The sequence below is a fragment of the Pseudorasbora parva genome, chromosome 15 (genome assembly GCF_024679245.1).
Source record: "Pseudorasbora parva isolate DD20220531a chromosome 15, ASM2467924v1, whole genome shotgun sequence".
NCBI lineage: Eukaryota > Metazoa > Chordata > Actinopteri > Cypriniformes > Gobionidae > Pseudorasbora > Pseudorasbora parva.
In genome coordinates, this window is record NC_090186.1 from 34,831,100 (window position 1) to 34,853,832 (window position 22,733).

The window sequence follows — 22,733 nt, forward strand, 5'->3', positions numbered from 1 at the left end:
AATGCAGTTTCAAAGGGCTTCGAGACGCTTTGCACGATCCCAAAAGAGGAATAGGTTTTTATCTAGCGAAATGATCTGTCATTTAAAAAAAAACAAAAAAAACATGTATATACTTTTTAACTGCCGCTATGGATTGTGTAAATCCTTCGGAAAGGTCAGGCTTACACGTAGGCAGAAGTACCGCCCCAAGAGAACGTTCACGAACTAAATTCAACTTTAAAATCGTCTGACATCATTGTTTTATATATTTTTTTTGTGCTAAAGGCCGTTTGTATTAGTCTTCGGATGTGCGCTTTGTAAACACGGGGGGCAGTACTTAGCGTAGCGTGACCTTTCCAACATGATTTCACAATCTGTGGCATGTGAAAAATGATTACGTAAAAAAAAATATTTTTACGTAATCGCTGGCATTCACAGAGCAGTGCATGATGAACAATTTAGGTTTAAAAGGAATAGGAAAGAACCTATTCCTCGCCTGGGATCGTGCTGAGCCTCTGAAGCCCTTTGAAACTGCATTGATTTGAACCTTCAACATTTTGGTTGTTATAGAAGTCTATGATGTGGAGAAAAGTCCTGGAATATTTTCCTAAAAAAAAATATATATATTTCGATTGCGGAAAGAAAGACACGAACATCTTGGGTGAGTTGTGGGTGAGTTAAATATCAGAAAATTTTCATTTTGAAGTGAAGTATTCCTTTGAGCAGCACAACTGTTTCCAATATTGATAATAAATCAGCATATTAGAATGATTTCTGAAGGATCGCGTGACACTGAAGAAAATTCAGCTTTGCATCACAGAAATAAATTATATTTTAAAGTATATTAAAATAGAAAAAAATATTTTAAATTGTAATGATATTTCCTAATATTACTGTTTTTTTAAAGTCAGGCAAGTTTGACTTAGTTCAAAAACATTATAAATATTAATGTTTCTAAACGTTTGACTGGTAGTGTACATCCCTTAAAAAAAAAAAAAAAAAGGGGCACTTTTTTTCAGGCCACAATCAGTTTAGTGTTAAACAATGATCCTTCATATAATCCTGCATATATAAATAAAACATGAGCTCCGTCAGTGGTCTCTCAGTGTGTGTTGGATGGTTAAACTGTGTACCGTGCCTGCTTCTGTTTGTAGTCCAGCCATTACGCGCAACATTTGTAGTTGTTTTTGTGAAGCTGACATAATCACTGTTACGACAGTGTCCCCTGAGATGGAGTTATTATTCAGGCATATTATTAATGATTTCAGCACCAAAGAAAACATGGATTTGCTCTTAACTGGCAGCTCAAATCTTTAATCGGTCTGTTGTTGCTGAATTTAAGTTCCTTGTGAGCTTCATATGAAAAGCATGTGTCTTTTTAATATTAGTCGCATACCGCAGCTCGCCTGATTTGTTCATACTGTTATATTGGTCCAAGTAGGAACGTTTACGATCGTTGGATGCCTGTCAGAAATGGTTTAGTGCAAAGATCAGATTTAATGCTGGGAATCAGTATAAGGGAAATTTCTAGAGCGCTTTAATAGTAAAAAAAAACAACAACTGACAACCAAGAGCTAATACTCTTTCTAAACAATGAAATTCAATTAATTCAAGCCACAGCATGATAATGTTGTGCTAAGAAGGCCAAGAGCAATTTGGGACATCATTTTAGGACGGTACGCCTCTCATAGGCATTCTAGACCTCATTTAAATCACGCCTAAGTCAAATGTTGCTTAAACGTGGAAAATTCTTGATGGAATAACTGATGATTAGAACTGATATGTCACGTTCTGTAAACAATGTGCACAGACTCTATAGACCAGACAGGGAATCTTTACTGTCCTAGTGCAAGCGCTTGTCATTAAAACCAGATGTGATTATGGGTCGAAGAGGGAATAACCCTTTTGTGCATAAGTTCACAATATGCTTTTGTTGTTTGTTTTCGTACTAAAACCGCAAATGTACACACAACATGTCGCATGTTTATTCTAGGATACCCTTATTTTTCTGCAATGCTTCATAAGCCAAGGAGAATTGGGTGTGTTTATAGAGTTTAATCTCTCTGGATCTTTGTAGAACAGCTGCTTCGTGCTGATCAAGAGGAGCGTGCTTAAATGATGGATTTAATTAAGGAATATTTCCCCCAAAAAACATTCTTATGTACTCCCTGTCATGTCATTCCAAACCTATATTGCTTTTTTCTTCCTTCCATGAAACGCAAAATGATGGAAATGCTGGGAAGAATGAACAAGCCGGGTTCTTTTCCATACATAGTCACTTCACAACAGTGTGCTTTTTATTTCATCTTATTTCGTCTTATTTTTGTTTTGAGGGGGGACTTTTTCCCCCTCAGAATTGTAATTGCGAGTAATAAAGTCAAATTTGCGTGATATTCGGAATTCTGACTTCCTTTCTCAGCATTGTGAGATATAAACTCGCAATTGTGAGTTATAAAGTTCAATACTGAGTAAATAAAGACTGCGAGTTTGTATCTCACAATTCTGACTTTATAACTCACAGTTGCGTTATGGGAACTTGCAATTTTGAGGAAAAAAAGGTCAGAATTGCATGATAAAAAAGCTATTTAAATTTAAATATTGCAAGATATAAATTATAACTGGCAATTGCAAGTTTATGTAACGCAATTATGAGAGAGTCAGAATTGAGAGAAAACAAGTCAGAATTACGAGAACTCGCAATTGCAAGAAAGTCATAATTATGAGTTAAAAAGTTTGAATTACCTTTTTTTATATAATGTGGCAGAAACAAGCTTCCATTGTTTTTTTTAATTTTGTTTTATTTTACTTTTTTTCTTCTTTATTTTGAAAAAGAACAGCTTGGACTTTCTGCCTTGCATCACATTTTGCTTTTTCATGAAAGAAAGAAAATAATACAGGTATTTGGCATGACAAAGAGGTGAGTAAATGCTGACAGGATTTTCATTTTTGGGTGAGCCGTTAATTGACTCTTGGCAGATACATGCGGCACACCTGAGGTACAAAGACAGCAGGTAAACTGCCAGGAGAGCGAGAGAAATGGGACACTTCGGGATTAAATCTTTCACAAAATGTGACGCTGCTGAAAGGGCTATTTTTAATCTCCCGGGTCTTTTTTAGCCTCAGATCTGTGTATCGTATCGGACACTCCATCTTTTGGCATCTTTCCTTAGCGGCCTTCTTCTAAAGGGACATTTTGAGATCAAAGCTCTTCTTTTCTCCCTTATAATCTGGCATTCTTTCATTGACCTTCACTTCATCAGCAGTCACTTCACAACACTGCTAAAATCCCATCATATCAGCAGCTTTTTTGTTTGTTTAGTTAGTTTTGCCCTGTCATGAATAAGATTGTAACTGTATTTCTAAAGTGTTGATGAAAAAGACCAAACTTTAGGACATAAATAGCTTACACTTTGCTGTAACATATTACTTTCCTTCAAGGGTTAGTTCACTAAAAAATGAAAATTCTGTCATTAAGTTCTTACCCTCATGTCGTTTGACACCTGTAAAATCTTTGTTCTTCATCTTCGGAAAACACAAATGAAGATATTTTTGTTGAAATCCGATGGCTCAGAAAGGCCTTCATTGACACCAATGTCATTTCCTCTCTCAAGACCCATAAAAGGCACTAAAGACGTTGTTAACAAGTCCATCTCACTACATTGGCTCTACAATCATTTTATAAAGCGATGAGAATTGATTTTGTGTACACAAAAAAACTAAATTACGACTTTACTCGACAGGTTCTTGTCTTCCTTCTGGGCATCTGACGTGAACTCACAAAGCACCACGATGCATGTGTGAGAATGTGACGTTCAGCCCTTAATTTTGCTGCTTCGATTAGGCACATTTATATGCACTACTGCACTTATTCGTTTGTCATGGTTTGGGCATCGAGGAAATGCACACTCAAGCACCATTTTGAGCACCACGCCAAAACCTAAAGCAATTCAACGGCTTAGATACAGCACTTCTTCCTCTGCTTGTAACCAAAGTTCTTCGCTTCCGCCGGCTACGTCATATTTTCGCACATGCGTTGTGGTGCTTTGTGAGTTCACGTTAGAGGCCCAGACATAAGACAAGAACTTGTTGAAAAGTTTTCGTTTTTTTTTTTTTTTTTTTTTTTGCTTTCTCGTCGCTTCTTAAAATTATTGTAATTGTTGTTAACGACATATTTAGTACCATTTATGGGTCTTGAGAGAGGAAATGACATTGCTGTCAATGAAGGCCTTTCTGAGCCATCGGATTTCAACAAAAATATCTTCATTTGTGTTCCGAAGATGAACAAAGATCTTAAAGGTGTCGAACAACATGAGCGTAAGTAAGTAATGACAGAATTTTAATTTTTGGATGAACTAACCCTTTAAGTGTTATTTTATTTTTCTCTGCAATTGTTTATTTCTGGGTTTTTCTATAATGCAAGATAATAATTAAATGAAACAGGGAAGTTTTCCAATTTGATTAAGCAATTTTAAAGGTTTTTTTAGCACGATTTCTTTATAAAATATTAAAGTCACCAACTCACCATGAACAAGTTGAGTAAGATTTTACTTCAGTATTGTGCTTTCATTTCCGAGTGAAAGAGAATATTGAAAGAGAAAATAGAGGCCATGGCTTGTTTTTTCTCGCTGGGAATTGATTGCATCAAAAGTATGCGTTCCATTCAGCTCGCAGCAGATTGATAATTGGGGCAAATTCCAGTCGGAAGTGGTGCCCCCTTCCCGAAGTGCCCGTCTTACCCCCCACCCCCCCACCCCAACATGGTGGCCAACACAGGACAAAGATGTCTTCGTCTGAGACAGCAAAGAGTATCACACACAGAACATTTTGTCGGTTTCGGGCTACTGTAGAAACATGGAAGCGCAAAATGTCGATTTTACTGTAAGGTGACCCGAGGTGTGTGTAGAAATGGCTCATTCTAAGGCAGAGCTACTATTCTGCCGATTTCAGTTCCAGCACTGCTCCAACACGCCTGTCTGTAATTATCTGCACCCTGATTACCATAATTAGCTGGTTCAGGTGTGTTTAATTCAGGTTTTTTTAATTCAGGAGCTAAAATCTGCAGGAAGGTAGCTCTCCAGGACCAGGGTTTGACACCCCTGTTCTAAGGTAATACAAACATAACGTTATACATTATAAATACACTCTTAAAAAAAAAGATACAGTGCTGTCACTGGGGTGGTACCCTAAGGTACAAAAGTGAAAAGGTACATCTTTGTACCCTTAAATTGTACATATTAGTACATTAAAACATATCAGTACTTTAAGAGTGCAAATTAGTACCTTAAAGGTACATATTAGTACCTTTTCGGTTTAAAATAGATCCTCTTAAATATTACACACTGCACTTTTAAAGTGTTTGAGAAAATAAGAGTGTTAATTGCATTGCATTTAAGTTAACCCTAACCCTGTCTTTAACATTCGGGGGACCAATTTTTTTTAAAACATATACAGAACAGTGAAGGAAATTCTAGGTTTAATTCTAGTTGGGAAATAATCGTTTTAAACTATTTGCCAATAATATTTGCATTAATGTGCATAAGCACTCATACTTTTATTTATTTGCTTTAAAATATTTTTGTCTATCACACATGAATCACATAAATGCATATTTTCAATTTGAAACATCCGTATTTGAGGAAAAAGTTTGAGTAGTTTACATCGCTGGGATGCTAATGTCGGCCGTTGAACATTTCTATCACAAAACAGTTGACATGTATTAAATGTTTTGCTCTTTTACATCTGACCTCACACAACCTTGTTAAACTGATGCTTTGTGCTGCAATTCACAATCTGCTCTCTGTGAACAGTACACCTTGCCTACTTTGATTTGATCGGCTATCTCAATCATTTTAACACTGATGACCGAGCGCAAAGGCAGACCAGCATAAAAAAAATAACATATACAGCGCTGCGGAATGGAGTGCAGCAGAGCAGTGCAAGAATTTCATATACAGGTCCTTCTCAAAAAACTAGCATATTGTGATAGTTCATTATTTTCCATAATGTAATGATAAAAATTAAACTTTCATATATTTTAGATTCATTGCACACCAACTGAAATATTTCAGGTCTTTTATTGTTTTAATACTGATGATTTTGGCATACAGCTCATGAAAACCCAAAATTCCTATCTCAAAAAATAGGCGCATTTCATCCGACCAATAAAAGAAAAGTGTTTTTAATACAAAAAAAGTCAACCTTCAAATAATTATGTTCAGTTATGCACTCAATACTTGGTCGGGAATCCTTTTGCAGAAATGACTGCTTCAATGCGGCGTGGCATGGAGGCGATCAGCCTGTGGCACTGCTGAGGTGTTATGGAGGCCCAGGATGCGTCGATAGCGGCCGTAAGCTCATCCAGAGTGTTGGGTCTTGCGTCTCTCAACTTTCTCTTCACAATATCCCACAGATTCTCTATGGGGTTCAGGTCAGGAGAGTTGGCAGGCCAATTGAGCACAGTAATACCATGGTCAGTAAACCATTTACCAGTGGTTTTGGCACTGTGAGCAGGTGCCAGGTCGTGCTGAAAAACAAATTTCTTCATCTCCATAAAGCTTTTCAGCAGACAGAAGCATGAAGTGCTCCAAAATCTCCTGATAGCTAACTGCATTGACCCTGCCCTTGATAAAACACAGTGGACCAACACCAGCAGCTGACATGGCACCCCAGACCATCACTGACTGTGGGTACTTGACACTGGACTTCAGGCATTTTGGCATTTCCTTCTCCCCAGTCTTCCTCCAGACTCTGGCACCTTGATTTCCGAATGACATGCAAAATTTGCTTTCATCCGAAAAAAGTACTTTGGACCACTGAGCAACAGTCCAGTGCTGCTTTTCTGTAGCCCAAAAGTGGCTTGACCTGGGGAATGCGGCACCTGTAGCCCATTTCCTGCACACACCTGTGCACGGTGGCTCTGGATGTTTCTACTCCAGACTCAGTCCACTGCTTCCGCAGGTCCCCCAAGGTCTGGAATCGTTCCTTCTCCACAATCTTCCTCAGGGTCCGGTCACCTCTTCTCGTTGTGCAGCGTTTTTTGCCACACTTTTTTCTTCCCACAGACTTCCCACTGAGGTGCCTTGATACAGCACTCTGGAAACAGCCTATTCGTTCAGAAATTTCTTTCTGTGTTTTACCCTCTCGCTTGAGGGTGTCAATGATGGCCTTCTGGACAGAGTCGGGTCGGCAGTCTTACCCATGATTGCGGTTGTGAGTAATGAACCAGGCTGGGAGTTTTTAAAAGCAATCTTTTGCAGGTGTTTAGAGTTAATTAGTTGATTCAGATGATTAGGTTAATAGCGCATTTAGAGAACCTTTTCATGATATGCTAATTTTTTTTAGATTAAAACAATAAAAGACCTGAAATATTTCAGTTGGAGTGCAATGAATCTAAAATATATGAAAGTTTAATTTTTATCATTACATTATGGAAAATAATGAACTTTATCACAATATGCTAATTTTTTGAGAAGGACCTGTATTAGGGGTGACAATCTGGCCTTTCTGATTATTTAAAAGGACCTCAATATCTATGATGGTTATGAGGTTGACAATTTTACAGTTTAGTTTGACATTACAAGTGACATTATAAGTTCCATTCATTTAATTGAATTGTTTAGGGAATTTTTTTTTTTAGCTGTTACCTTAGGGCTATTCTTTAAGAATTGTTTTTAAGTATATATGTAGACTATGAAAGAGACATATTGTATCCGTTTTGTTGAATGACCACACTAGTAAGTAAATGACCTTTGAGTGGATTGATCCATGGCATGGTTTGTACAGTTTGTGCGAATAAGATCATTAAAAAAGCAGGTGACGTGTTTGCTGCCTTTGACGCAGTATTGAGATGAACCCATCCTGGGTGGGAACCAGGATCTGAGCAGCACACAATGCTTTGCCAAGTTAGATGTGTGGCTTCTGTAGCACAGTTGGTTGTGCCTCTTTTTACTGTGGCCCACTCCGACAGCTTTGCACACATCTATAAAACAGCAGGATATTCCAGTAGCGTGATTTCGTCCAATAGTGATTTCAGCCTCTTTCTGCAAAACACTCACAGGCCACTTGTCAAAAGCTGTTCCCATTCCTTGCTTGTTCAAACCCCAGGCATGATGGCGGAAAGAATGATTTTTTCCCTCCTCACCTCTTTCTTTGTTTTTGCTGGACAACCGTTATGAATTTTCCACCGTTTTCTGTCCCAGGTGTGTCGATGGGGTCTTGTTTGTGGCGGGTTTTGTAGTGACCCAGTTTGACCCAGACTGGTTTGATTTGTGCGGTGTATTTGATCCCCCAGAAGGGACCAAGGGAATGCAAATGTGTAGAAACCTCAGCTTACACTTCAATAAACTGGGTCTGCTATACATTTATGAAGTGTTGTTTGCATGTACAATGTCTGCTGGCGTTTCACGAGAAATGAAATAAAAAATGAAGTAGTTATAAAATGTATTAAAATCTACTCAGTTTAATTGTTTTATGGTTTGCAACTAGCAACGATACAGCCAAAGATCATTTTGCCTTGGAGCCCTAACACATAATGTGTTATACTTCATTAAATACTTTTGTCACTCTCCAAAAGTAGTTTTTATTACATATTTCTCCTTTTCTTTACTTATTTACTTTAATTTTAATTTACCATGAATGCTGGCACAGGGTTATGGGAAAAGAGCACTAGTATTTTTCTAGTGTTTTTAGTGTTAGTGTTCATTAAGAAATTATCTGATAAATATCTTATTTTTAACTCTTATCAATCACAAAACATCTGGAAGTGCCATGACATTTAAAACATACCAAATTAATTGGTAAGTCAATTTGGAAAAGTAGTGATAATGGGCATCTTTTGAGTCTGTCAGTTAGGGCTGCACGATTAATCGAATGTGAGATTATGAAAGTGTAAAGGCTATGATTTTAATTAAATAAATGAATGCCCAGCGTGTTAGTGATGAGCGGCTCTATGATCAGTAAATGCTGAAAGCACTGCAAGTTAAACGTGCTTTTGAAAAAACGAAAAAGACAATGTTTAATAACATTTTAACTCACTTCATATCGTCAGTCGAGTGCGGATGGGGATTCTCATCACAGAATTAGGCAGACGATTAATAATTTTATAGTCAAGTCAATTTTATTTTTATAGCGCTTTTACAATGGTGATTGTTTCAAAGCAGCTTTACGGTGTTAAACAGGAAAATATTGCAACAAAATTTGATTCGGCTGTATAGTTGCTCTGAAGAAAACAGTGATGTCATCAGATCATTTCAATTTATCGTATAGCGACAATGTGGGCAGATCAGTAATATAGTTAATACAGTTCCTTTATTCATTTATTATTAATTCATTTTATTTGGATATTTAGTTAAAAACTTTGTGTTTTTAGGGGTGAAATTTTAGTGTCCCCAACTGAGCAAGTCAAGCCAAAGAGACAATTAAAACTAGAAGGCGAGAAAAATAATCCTTGGGAGAAACCAGGCTCAGTCGGGGTGCAAAGTTCTCCTTTGGGCTATTAACAAAAGCATACCTTAAAGGTCGTAAATCATATTAGATCGGAATATTCGAAAGTTGGAGGTATCACACAAGAGACGAGTTTATGTAGGATGACTCGTCGAGTAAACAATTATTGAATATGAATATTCCAAGGATCGGCGTCATCACGCCGGAGACGGGTTTATTGAGTATGATGTGTCGATGAGGCAAATTCAGAGAAGACACCAGTTGACACCGTCTCAGCAGACACTCCAGAATGAGCTGGTCATGGCCTGGATCCGGCCGACTGCAGTAAACCTCTGGATAAACAGAGAGACTAACATTAGTGTGGATGCCACTCTTTTTATGATGTAACGAGTACATCAGGTGTTATGGGAAGTCTTCCCGGTTCCGGCTGACCTAGTTAATGCAGCCTAACAATCAGTCAATTGATTTGAATAATATACGTTTAAAAAAATTTATGTTTATGCCATAGTAAAGAGATTTAAACTGACAGAGTGTGTGTCTGCTTCCTGAACAATGCCAGGATGACTGTTCCAGAGCTTAGGTGCTAAATAGAAAAAGGATCAACCGCTGACAGTTGATTTCGATATTCTAGGTATTATCAACTGGCCAGAATTTTAAGATTGCAAACGACGTGATGGAGTATAATGTGTTAAGAGCTTGCTCAATTCTAAACCATTTAGTTTTTTGTAAGTAATAAGAAATATTAAAATATATGCAATGTTTAATAGAGAGCCAGTGCAGTATTCTATTAGCATTGCATTATATACTTTATTATTATGAAAATACCCAAGAAGGCTTAAAGAACAGGAGCATACCTCCTGACAAAATTAAGAAATTGATATTACAGATTTTTAAAATAATTATAATTTATAATAAATCCTTAGACATTTCTAGTGATTTTTTGTCATATACTGTCTGCATTTTAACAGGTACCCCTGTAATTATTTGTAAAATAAGTTTTCTGTATAATATAAATATTATTATTATTATTATTATTATTATTATCATTATTATATTATTATATTTATTCTGAAATACTATTATAAATAATGAAAACATTATTGTAATAGTAATATTTCTTATTTGGTTATTATTATTATCAATAATAATAATCATAATAATTATTATTAGTCATAATATGTAAGCACACAATTTTACACACACTTTTCATTTGTAAAAAAATAAATAAACAAAAATGTAAAATACCAATTTTAACCAGAATAATGGAAAATAAATATTTTCCCCAAATCATGCAGCCCTATGTCAATGCCTTTAGATGTCTGACCAATTCTGACAGAATGGGAGAAGAGAGAAGTATGTGGTTTTGGCATCTTGACAGTTTGGATTGAATTGTAAGTGCTCTGAAATCCAGCCTCTGTATCAACTGTCCACTCTGCTGAGCACAAGGCATGTAATGACTCAAGTCTCTGAAGAGAGTGCAATCTGTGGTTTAGGTTGTGTCCCCTTAAACTGAAGATCATTTTCCCTTTCTAGGGTGGATGCCCTTTATCCTTCTGTTAGAGAGCAGTTCTCACAATAAAAGTATACTCCAGCTTTATTGCTCCCCACTTGGAATCTATGTAAACCTTCAAATCCCAAACTTCTTGTTTCTCCAGAGGTATGATCACTATACCTGTTAGTTTAAAGCCAACTACTATGAATACGCGTGTGTGTGTGTGTGTGTGTGTGTGTGTGTGTGTGTGTGTGTGTGTGTGTGTGTGTGTGTGTGTGCGTGCGTGCGTGCGTGCGCGCGCGCGTGCGTGCGTGCGTGCGTGCGCGCGTGCGTGCGTGCGTGCGCGCGCGCTTGGGTGTATTTTTAATGCAAAGAGTTGTACAATTTCATGCATGAAAATTCAGATTGTTGTTCTCAATAGTATCATTACTGGAAGGGAAAATGCATTTTATTTCAGCAGAAAGAATCTTATGAAATGTTATTAACTTGGAGAACACATTGTAAATCATTTAAATTATGTCAGTTGACTGTTTGAATCGGTTAACTCTAAGTAATGTTTGTTTATCTAACTTGTCCTGAGGAAACCAGTGCATCTTGAGAAAGTTTAATCGTTCAGCGCTGCTCAATTTGCCAAAAAGTGTTGTGGTTTTTGCTTATTTGCTGTTCAGAACAGCATGAACAGAGACCATTGTCTCTTGAGTCTTTTTTTCCAGTGTGGAAGTCTTTATGTATGAGAGTCGACTTGAGGGATCTAAAGGGTTCACACAAAAGGAAAAAAATTGTCATCAATAACTCGCTCTCATGTCGTTCCAAATCTGTGAGACTTCCGTTCATCTTCGAAACACAAGTCCACACAACTACTTGGTTGCTTTAAAAAGTTCATAAATACATTGTAAAACTAATCCATATGAATTGAGCGGCTGAGTACAAATGTTCTGAAGAGGCTGGATTGCTTTATATTTTGAACAGGTTGAATTTAGGCTTTCATTCACTCAACCATGCTTGCTTGATGCATGAGAACATGTTTCATTGGTTCAAATGTGCGTAACAGGAGAATGAACCTAATTGGTTCTCGCACGTCAAGCGAATATGCTTGAGCTTCCATTTACTACAACTGATGTGTGAGCTGATATGTAAATAAAAGCCATTATTCAATCTGCTCATCATATAAATCAATCGTGTCTCCAGAATTTTTTTGGACTGAACCACTCAGCTTTTTGTCCCTCCACTAGTTTTGGATTAGTGGAGGGACGAAAAGCTCTCAGATTTCAATCAAATATCTTTGCGTTTCAAAGATGAACAAAAGTCTTATGGGTTTGGAACCACATGAGTGTGATTAATTGCAGAATTTTCCTTTTTGGGTGAACTATCCCTTTAAAGGATTTGGTTGCAGACGACGTTCATATGTCTATTAAATGGTTAAATCACAGTTCAAATATCTTGGTTGTCTTTGTGGGAAAATGGCTTCGGGATTACAAAAGTAATTGGCCATATCTCGACCAGGCCTGATATCGCTTTCCCTCTCGTTCTGTCCCTGTCGATGCACTAACCCGGTGGCTGTCTAAACGCATCTTCCTGTCATCTGATTTCACTCCTGTCCTTGGCGTCTGCTAATACCTCTGTCCTTCGGCCATGCAAGGTAAAGTGACATGTGACCTGTTTGCTTTCAGTAGCACAGAGCTGCCAGAGTAGCAGCTGCAATGTGGTGCTCACCGACTCCCAGGGCTCTTTTACCTCCCCCTGCTACCCCAATGACTACCCACCCAGTCAGGCCTGCAAGTGGACCATACAGGCCCCGGCTGGCTTTATAGTGCAGATCACCTTCCTAGATTTTGAGCTCGAGGAAGCACACGGCTGCATCTATGACCGCATCGTCATCAGCACTGGCACGAGTGATACCAAATTTTGCGGCTTAACACCCAATGGACTAACTCTCAACTCCAGTGGCAATGTGATGGAGGTTTCCTTTAACTCAGACTTTAGTGTCCAAAAGAAAGGCTTCCATATCAGTTACAAGCAAGGTATGTTTATTACATAGTGAGCTCTGCACAGCATGGTTATTTTTCTATTGTTTTATTTTTCAAGATATTTAATTGAATATTTAATTAACATTTTATTTCATACTTTATAATTAAAATACATTTTTGTTAAATCATTTGTATTCATTTATGCTTTGTATCCTGTTTTGGTTTATGGCATGCCATTAATTGTGTTTTGCTACGGTTTTGTGGCTTCATAAAAATCCAGATAATCGTTCCAGACGAGCGTGACAGCTGGAGCACGGTTTTTTTTAATGCAGTGAATAAACATCAGACTTCATAGACGGCAGCATTATCAAGATTACATTGCTTAACTCTACCACTCTTTCATACCACAGCTGCTGCAGCATATTGCTTTGCCTTTCATTCCATCGGTATCATCTCATTGTGTTCTTATGACCACAGTCACAAACATTTAATCATAATAAATGATTTATATTCAGCACTTCTCTGTTTTCAGCCTGCAAAATAGTTTTCTTAATCAATATTTTTGTCTTGTTTTTCAGGGGGGAAAAGAGATTCATTTATTTATTTGATTGTTTAATATAATAAGGCTTGGTTTCAGAAAATATTTATTTTAAATACTTGTCATGCCTGTTGGAATATATATATATATATATATATATATATATATATATATATATATATATATATATATATATATATATATATATATATATATATAATATATATTTCTTCATAAGCATATTTTGCCTGTTTTCACCTTAAAAGTAAAACATGTATACTACCATTCAACAGTTGCAACCTTTGTGGAAAAAAGTCTCTTGTGCTCAATAATAAAAATAATAATAATAATAATAATAATAGCTGTTTTTTTTATTTTATTATAACTTTAAAATGCAATTTATTCCTGTGATAGAACTTTCCGGGGGGAAAACAGCAGTTATTTAATAGAAATATGTTGTAATATTTACAGTAAATATCTAGTACCTTCACTTTTGTTTGATTTAATGCATGCTTGCTTAATAATATTGCAATAATTTATTTCAGAAATAAAGTAAAAGTTATTTTAACATGATTTTCTGCTGAATTTATGAAGCAAGGAATTCCATAGATTCCGTTCATAGAGGGTAACGAATCTTTTTGTGTCAAAAAATAAAATAAAAAAATTGATATTTACATATTTTTATTTTTATAACAAGTGTGCCTGGATAAATTGACAGGTAGAAATGTGTTCACTTGTTGCAATCAAACAGCACTAACTCCTCCAACAGAAATAACAACCAGAAATAAATAACATTTGTAAGGAAGTCAGATGGTGTGAAAGTACTCATATACCCCAGTAGCTTTTATAGAGACTATATCTTCCCAGTTTGAAAATGAAACACCATTGAAATCAATCTCATTAATGTTTAGCGTTCAGCCAACCTGTTGCTTTTTCTGTCATTGTTAGATAGCATTAGACATCTGGTTATGTCAGAAAGCATCAAAAATATAGAGTGCAGGGATCTAATAGTATGACAAGAGATGTATTTTTCCATTCCGAATTGGTTGTGGTTTTAATATTGAGCTGGCCAACAGACACAAACTTTGGCCAATTTAAATGAAATGTGTCAGCAAATAGGACTTAAAAGAGGAGTTTTAACATGGCCAAAAGAATATGACTGGCCATTTTGGAAGAAGTCTAATATACTTGTCTTAGAATGATTTCTTAATATAATGTTCCTGACAACCCTGGATGATTTCAGACGTTAATGTGTCTCTTCTCATGTGATGAAACGTATTATAAAACAGTTACTCTGTATTAGCCGATTCACATTTGAATTTAGACTCTTGTCCTTTGGAGCCAATTTGGAGATCATAAAGAGGTTTGAATGAATGGTTTTCTATAATGTCTAAGTATGCATTTGTGTAATGTTTTAATATCTAATGGTTTTTCACTCTTGCAGTGGCAGTGTCACTGAGGAACCAGAAGGTCACAATGCCAAAGACCAGCAAGAATACAGTGAGAGTGTCCAATTCAGTCTCCATTCCTGCTCTCACTGCGTTCACTGTGTGTTTTGAGATTGCCCGCACTGCCCAGAAGAGCACAGAGACCATCTTTACCTTGTCTAATGCTGCTGGGACATCCATCTTGGCGTTTGAAAAAACAACGAGAGGCATGGAGCTTTTCATAGGCGGTTCTTACTGTTCTGTAAACGACCTGCTTGCTAGCTCAGATATCACAGCCAGCATGAAGCCCATCTGCCTCACCTGGACCAAGACCTCTGGCCTAGTGGCAGTGTACTTTGGAGGCAACTATCGAGCCAGCACCTGCTCAGCCTCTCAGGTCTACACCTTGCAGGGTGGGGACATCTTCCAGCTTGCAGGAAAAGGCTCAAGCTCAGTCGATGTGGATGATCAGAATTTGGACGGCTTTGTTTACAATTTCCGATTGTGGGATTATGCCATGCTCTACTCTGAGCTGACTACCCTCACCTGTGATGTTGTAGGTAACGTCATTGATTGGGATCATCGTTTGTGGACTATCCCGGGCAGTTACACGCAGACTGACAGCACACTCAGCTGCAGTGAGTATACTGTTTAAGCTATATTCTGTTAAAGCCGGTTTATGACAGAATCAGAAGATAAAGATATTTCCACCAGTAACATTTTTCTCATAAATATTTGAAATAAATTAAACTCTTAATTTCAATATCAATATACCATTTTGTTATTTAATTTTGAAGTAAGGTATTCTGATTTTCATAGCAAAATTGGCTTATAGAATAGTAGGCATTTATACGTGACATTAACCATATGTGATATTAATGGCAAAATATGTAAGGTTTTTCACCAAAGATGTTTAAATATATTAAGTGTTTTATTAGACAGGGGAGCAACTGTTTTGGATACATGAACTGACAGGAAATGGATATTGTTATAAATAGGGCTGGACCAGAATATTTGAATTTTCGTTCGATGTTATACTTAATACATACAGTCTTGTTCAAAATAATAGCAGTACAATGTGACTAACCAGAATAATCAAGGTTTTTAGTATATTTTTTATTGCTACGTGGCAAACAAGTTACCAGTAGGTTCAGTAGATTGTCAGAAAACAAATGAGACCCAGCATTCATGATATGCACGCTCTTAAGGCTGTGCAATTGGGCAATTAGTTGAAAGGGGTGTGTTCAAAAAAATAGCAGTGTCTACCTTTGACTGTACAAACTCAAAACTATTTTGTACAAACATTTTTTTTTCTTCTGGGATTTAGCAATCCTGTGAATCACTAAACTAATATTTAGTTGTATGACCACAGTTTTTTAAAACTGCTTGACATCTGTGTGGCATGGAGTCAACCAACTTGTGGCACCTCTCAGCTGTTATTCCACTCCATGATTCTTTAACAACATTCCACAACTCATTCACATTTCTTGGTTTTGCTTCAGAAACAGCATTTTTGATATCACCCCACAAGTTCTCAATTGGATTAAGGTCTGGAGATTGGGCTGGCCACTCCATAACATTAATTTTGTTGGTTTGGAACCAAGACTTTGCCCGTTTACTAGTGTGTTTTGGGTCATTGTCTTGTTGAAACAACCGTTTCAAGGGCATGTCCTCTTCAGCATAGGGCAACATGACCTCTTCAAGTATTTTAACATATGCAAACTGATCCATGATCCCTGGTATGGGATAAATAGGCCCAACACCATAGTAGGAGAAACATGCCCATATCATGATGCTTGCACCTCCATGCTTCACTGTCTTCACTGTATACTGTGGCTTGAATTCAGAGTTTGGGGGTCGTCTCACAAACTGCCTGTGGCCCTTGGACCCAAAAAGAACAATTTTACTCTCATCAGTCCACAAAATGTTCCTCCATTTCTCTTTAGGCCAGTTGATGTGTTCTTTGGCAAATTGTAACCTCTTCTGCACATGCCTTTTTTTTAACAGAGGGACTTTGCGGAGGATTCTTGAAAATAGATTAGCTTCACACAGACGTCTTCTAACTGTCACAGTACTTACAGGTAATCCAGACTGTCTTTGATCATCCTGGAGGTGATCATTGGCTGAGCCTTTGCCATTCTGGTTATTCTTCTATCCATTTTGATGGTTGTCTTCCGTTTTCTTCCACGTCTCTCTGGTTTTGCTCTCCATTTTAAGGCATTGGAGATCATTTTAGCTGAACAGCCTATCATTTTTTGCACCTCTTTATAGGTTTTCCCCTCTCTAATCAACTTTTTAATCAAAGTACGCTGTTCTTCTGAACAATGTCTTGAACGACCCATTTTCCTCAGCTTTCAAATGCATGTTCAACAAGTGTTGGCTTCATCCTTAAATAGGGGCCACCTGATTCACACCTGTTTCTTCACAAAATTGATGACCTCAGTGATTGAATGCCACACTGCTATTTTTTTGAACACATCCCTTTCAACTAATTCAACTAATTGCCCAATTGCACAGCCTTAAGAGCGTGCATATCATGAATGCTGGGTCTCATTTGTTTTCTGACAATCTACTGAACCTACTGGTAACTTGTTTGCCACGTAGCAATACAAAAATATACGAAAAACCTTGATTATTCTGGTTAGTCACATTGTACTGCTATTATTTTGAACAATACTGTATATTTGCTTCTTAGTGTTCCCTGCAAGTTCCCCTGAGTATTCTCTGTCTAGAGCGCATCACTCGTGTTGAATGAAATCTGACTCCTTCTGCAGTGTGTGCGGCACCTCTCGCTTGGCTCACACAACACGTTTTTAAAGGGATACTTCAGTAATTTAGCATTAAGCTTTCCATTTAAACTGGGTCATTAATGTAGCAGAAATGTAAAATGATCAATGAATTTGGTGCCTTCTAGACTGAGAAAAGACAGAAAGTGTGTGTGTGGGGGGGGGGGGGGGGGGTGCACGATCATTCGAATATTCTCCCAGGTTTCTACTGATACAAAGCCATATGCTATTAATCCCTTTAATCTGTTCTCTAACTTAACTAAATAATTTTTTTTCTACTATAATATATCAAAACTGGGAAGAAATAGACTGTGTGTTTTGTATCACTTCTAGTGCAGTGTCCATTTCTTCTCGAGATTCTTGCTTTTATAGAGAAGAATATGTTCAGCCCCTTCCTTCCAAAGTTTTGAATATTCAATGTTGATTACTACCGAAGCTTCGAAGCTCAAAAAATGGTATTCGGACCAGCCCTAGTTATAAAGCTCTTATTGTTTAAATCTTGTTTTCTTGATTTACTGTGAGTTTTACCATGCCTAATATCTAACTTAATATAGTGTGTAACAAGTGTCTCATAATAGCCACTGAGTGAACACACAAAGTAGCATTATAACATCACTTTAAAAACACTCAAATGTATCTAATATGATAAAACGGCTGCATTCCCCCACATATGCATGAGCGGTTGGATGTATCTTCGGCATAATAAAATAAAATAAAAAATCAAGGCGTCATCAAGACGATCATAACATCTGATCATAAAAATTGGCTTTATAAAGTATTTAAAAAAAAAACATAAGCAAATACAGATACATAAGAAATAAAGGGAAATGTCTTGATTAATTTATTAAAGATGTTTTACACTAACAGAGAAGGCTTTGTCTGTGCTGTGATCACAATGAACATGTAAATGCACTCAAGATTAATTAAAACCACATTCATTGATGGACAGACTGATTTTGATGACATAAAAAAGTTGTGCAGAGAAATGTTGTTTTGTTATGTGCATATAACCACGTAAATAATATCTACGTGCTGTTCTTCATGCATAGATATGTTTCTGCTGTATTGGCATGCAAGTTGTTAATGCAATCCAGCCAAAGGATATCCAGATTTTTTTGATACATATGGGTGTAAATGTTATGCTGGAAGGGCCAAGGGTGCATTTTCTGATTTTAAAAAATGCACAAAAAAGATTCTTGAGAACCAAATCTAATCAAGCTACCTGAGACAGCACTTTTAAAGTCCTCCAAATGCCATCTAACTCCCAGTATTAAGCTTTGGGTGGAAGCAAAGACAGGCATGACTCACATGCATAACAAGTTTCACCAGAGACTGCTTTCTTTCACTTAGCTTGGATCCTGAAACTCTAGATGCCCAGCACAGCTTGGGTCAGCAGCCTATGGAAAAAAGTGTCGCTTTAAACTATGGCGCCTTAGATCAAAAGTGTTAGTTCACTAACTGTCAGTTCTCCACGACAGATAAAGCTGTATGTCCTGTGTAAACATTTGGTCTGTGTTAGTCTTGGAAGTTCTGTTGGAATTATTTTCTCCAGATATTGTGTTGAATTCCCTATATTAGAGCTCTCTTTTAAAGTCAGGGGGAGATGAAAAAACACAGAGGACACTGATTCCTCATCAGAGCTCCTTTAGATAACAGCTCATATGCAAATCATTAGCATTGTCTTTTTATGTTATCTGATTGGCTTCAAAGGTCTGAGTCCACATGTGAAAATACTTCTTTTTTTGTGACTTTTTTTCCATTACTCGTTTTTAATAGCACAAAGATTTGAGTGAAAAGTTGTATTAAAAAATAATAATCTGTCTTTTTCTCTGTGTAAAAACATGGTGATCATGCTATGCAGCATGATTTGAGAATCATGGTCTTAAATGATCATCTTTCATCACAAATTTGAAAAAGTAATTGTGCACAATCCTAATTATTTCTTACTTATTTTTTCCTCATAAAATTCCTTTTTTTGAATCCAAGATTTTCAATGTGGACTTCATACTGTAATTTCATGTTATCAAATATGTTATAATCGCTCCATTTCAAAGAGAAATGTATTCCTTTGCTGGTTATTGTATGCAACTTATTTTAATATCACTGACAAATCACTTGAATTGAATTAACTTCTTATGCTTATGCTTATGCTTATGCTTAACTGTAGTTTGGAAAAGCAACTAATGTCTCATCTTCTTTTGCAGTCTGTTACCCAAATTGCATTCACTTAACAGCTTCAACTAGTGGTGAGTGTACTGCTAACATGCCTAATATGTGTGCAATTGCTTGCTTTTTGTTGTGAAGGTCAACGCTTCAATGTTTTCCTGTACCATAAGAAGCTTTTTGCTTTAAGCACTGTTATGACTTTCTGTGGCTACAGAAAATACAGAATGAACACAAAAAAGGCTCTGGTTGTTCTATTCAATAGATGTGAACTGAAGTGAGAATGAAGCTTCAAGCTTTATAAGGGATGCAAACGCAGTAGATTTCTTGCATCACAGTTTAAGTCTTTAAACATCTTGTCTGAAGTCAGTATGTTAACTTTGTGTTATAATTAGTCTACTTTTTTATATATATTTGCCCTTTTATACCCTTATTGAAAAGGATAGTGTAGATGAGTTAGAAAGCAATTTGGGAAGGAGAGAGGAAACAGAACAGCACCTTGAGCTGAGACTCTAATGCGGATTGTGCCATATGTCCAAAAACGCTGCCCACAAGGCTGTTGCTCTGACGTACTGTAAAATACGTAAAAAAATATGTCAAATACCATAAAATGTTTGCAGATATTTAGGTAACATGCTGAATTCATGTACTCATTTCTCTGAAAACAATGCTACAGCCAGTTATTCTTAACGTTAGTCTGTTTTTGTTTTACCAAATGGTATTTCGACACCACAGGTGGCCAGTTGTTGGAAAACAGCGTATTGCTGCTGTGGAAGCCAGCAAACAAACTAGGTCAGAGATTGCATATTCTACCGGACCTAAAAAGCCTCAGCATCCATCTAAAAATCTCTATGAACAGAAGCACGTTAAAACACAGATAAACCAACTAGGGATGGGTGAGAGTGGCTGAGTACTCGAACGTGACAGCGGCGATCGATCATGAAAACGGTGATCGCCCTACTATAAAAAAAAAATATTGTCTATTTTTCGGCATTTTGGGTGGTGACTGAGGTCTGATTGGTCAGCGTTAGACAGCACACCTTCCAGACCGTGGAATAAGGTGAAAATGAAGCCTTCAGTGATTCCTGGAAGCACTGTGATCATGAAATACAGTGCAAGATGTGCATCACCAATCTGTCATATACACAGCATTATAATAAGAACACGATTGTAATAGAATGTTGTAAATTCTCTGTGCTTTAGTTCCCCGTGTATCAACTGCTAAAGGAAATCCCCAACTAGAGTTACATCAAAGCGCGGTAAAGCTCATGTGCGCATCCATATCCTTTTCCACAGATGCAAGTTGTAAGATTACTTGTTTAATACTTGATTATATGTTGTATATATCTGATTAATCTCATATAGGGCGGCGTTTGGTTGAGTTTAATAACCAGCTAGCAAAGCGCTGCCATTAAATCGGCTAAGTTTCATTCTCTAATAGGCTATTTCTTTTTCAAAATCGTTGATGATATTAATAATGCTGCAGTGTTGTTTTGTTCTCATATAACCGTAGACCTTTTTTTAAGTTGTTTCCCATGGATTCTAAAGCGTGCAGTTGATGCCTGTAGGCTAATCACTTTGATCATGAAAAATAAAATTATGTGCAGCGCCAATCTGTCATGTACATAGAATTATAATGAGAACACGATTATAGTGTTGTAAATTATCTGTGGTTTCGTTCCCCGTGTATTAGCGTTGTTGTTAAGGCAAGAGCGCATTCAAGATTAGTTTCCCTTTCAAACCATAGCCTGTAAAAAGTTAGCATGGCCAAGTTCACATGTGCACTTTGCGTCCTTTTAGGCAGATGCAATTGTAATTGGCAGATGTAATTGTAATAGGCATCTGATTAAATTTTATATAGGATGCGTTTGGAGTTTATTGTTATGCTAGCAAAGCTCTGCAGGGTGGTGTATTCAGTTTCAGCTATATTCAATGTCAGATATTATGACTGGTGTTATTTGAGACGGTTATTTTGTTTCTTTTTCAAAGACATTTATGCATCCTAATCTAGCAGTTATTTTTTTTTGATATAGTCATATGTTCATGGCTCAAGCCCCGCCCAGAGTTAATCAAGTACTCGTTTTTGAGACCTATCGAGGATCGAAATGAGAAATTGACAAAAAATCCCATCCCTAAAACCAACTCATCAACTTGCAGTGCGTCTCCTCGCCTTGTCAATTGCGTTCATTCCTGTTGCGTGTCCTCAAACTGGCAACCCACGTGAGCATCGAGGAGGAGGAGGAGGGAGGGGAGGAGGGAACTGGACTGCAGGACCCATTTCAACCACTAGCTGTCATTCTTACATACAGCACCTTTAAGAACCGAATCTGTCTGATTTGATCATTTTTTTCCGGTTTTATAAACTGCATCACCTAATTCATTGAAATCTGAATTAGGCATTCTCTAATAAGATATCCCTAAGGGGGTGCTTTGTCGGTTTGCAGATTGAGAGTTATTTTATTATTTTGGAAAGAGTTGTCAGAATATGTTTAGAAATTCACCTTTTTGGTTCTTCACTAAAGAAAGTCATACATGTTTGGAATGATTTTAGGGTCAATAAATAATCACAGAATGCTCATTTAAGTGAACTACATTCTTTTATTCAATTTGTTCATTTAAAAAGGCTAACCTGTTCCAGGCATTTTTGCTTTTAGCTAGCATTTCTTGACTTTGACAGGAGCAATGTAAGACCCCCTCAGCAAACTGCAGACAGTTAGACGCTGGAGCCTATGACACATAACTATTTCCTTTGCTAACCAGCTGTGCTTGTGATGTTGGCATGAAGTCAAGAGGCCCATGAAGTTAAGCCCGAAGCAAAACTAATGCTGTCCTAATAAGCATGCTTTTAAGATGCTACCCTTCCTTCTCTTTCCATTGGCTACTCATGTGGTTCCCTCTCATCCTTTGACAAGACCAGTGGGGGACTGCGATCCCACCTTG

At 37.1% G+C, this 22,733-nt stretch overlaps 1 protein-coding gene across 5 annotated transcripts in view; it reads left to right on the forward strand.

Annotated features, from left to right (window-relative positions):
* Nucleotides 1-22,733, forward strand: part of adgrg6 (adhesion G protein-coupled receptor G6) — a 59,362-nt gene that overhangs the window by 4,890 nt on the left and 31,739 nt on the right. For 3 of the 5 annotated variants that reach the window (XM_067417875.1, XM_067417877.1, XM_067417878.1), the window contains exons 3-5: nucleotides 12,583-12,933; nucleotides 14,862-15,482; nucleotides 19,835-19,876. In XM_067417875.1, coding sequence (XP_067273976.1) covers nucleotides 12,583-12,933; nucleotides 14,862-15,482; nucleotides 19,835-19,876 — 1,014 coding nt within the window. The remainder of the gene's footprint in view (nucleotides 1-12,582; nucleotides 12,934-14,861; nucleotides 15,483-19,834; nucleotides 19,877-22,733) is intronic. The other 2 variants (XM_067417879.1, XM_067417880.1) reach the window with 1 other exon arrangement.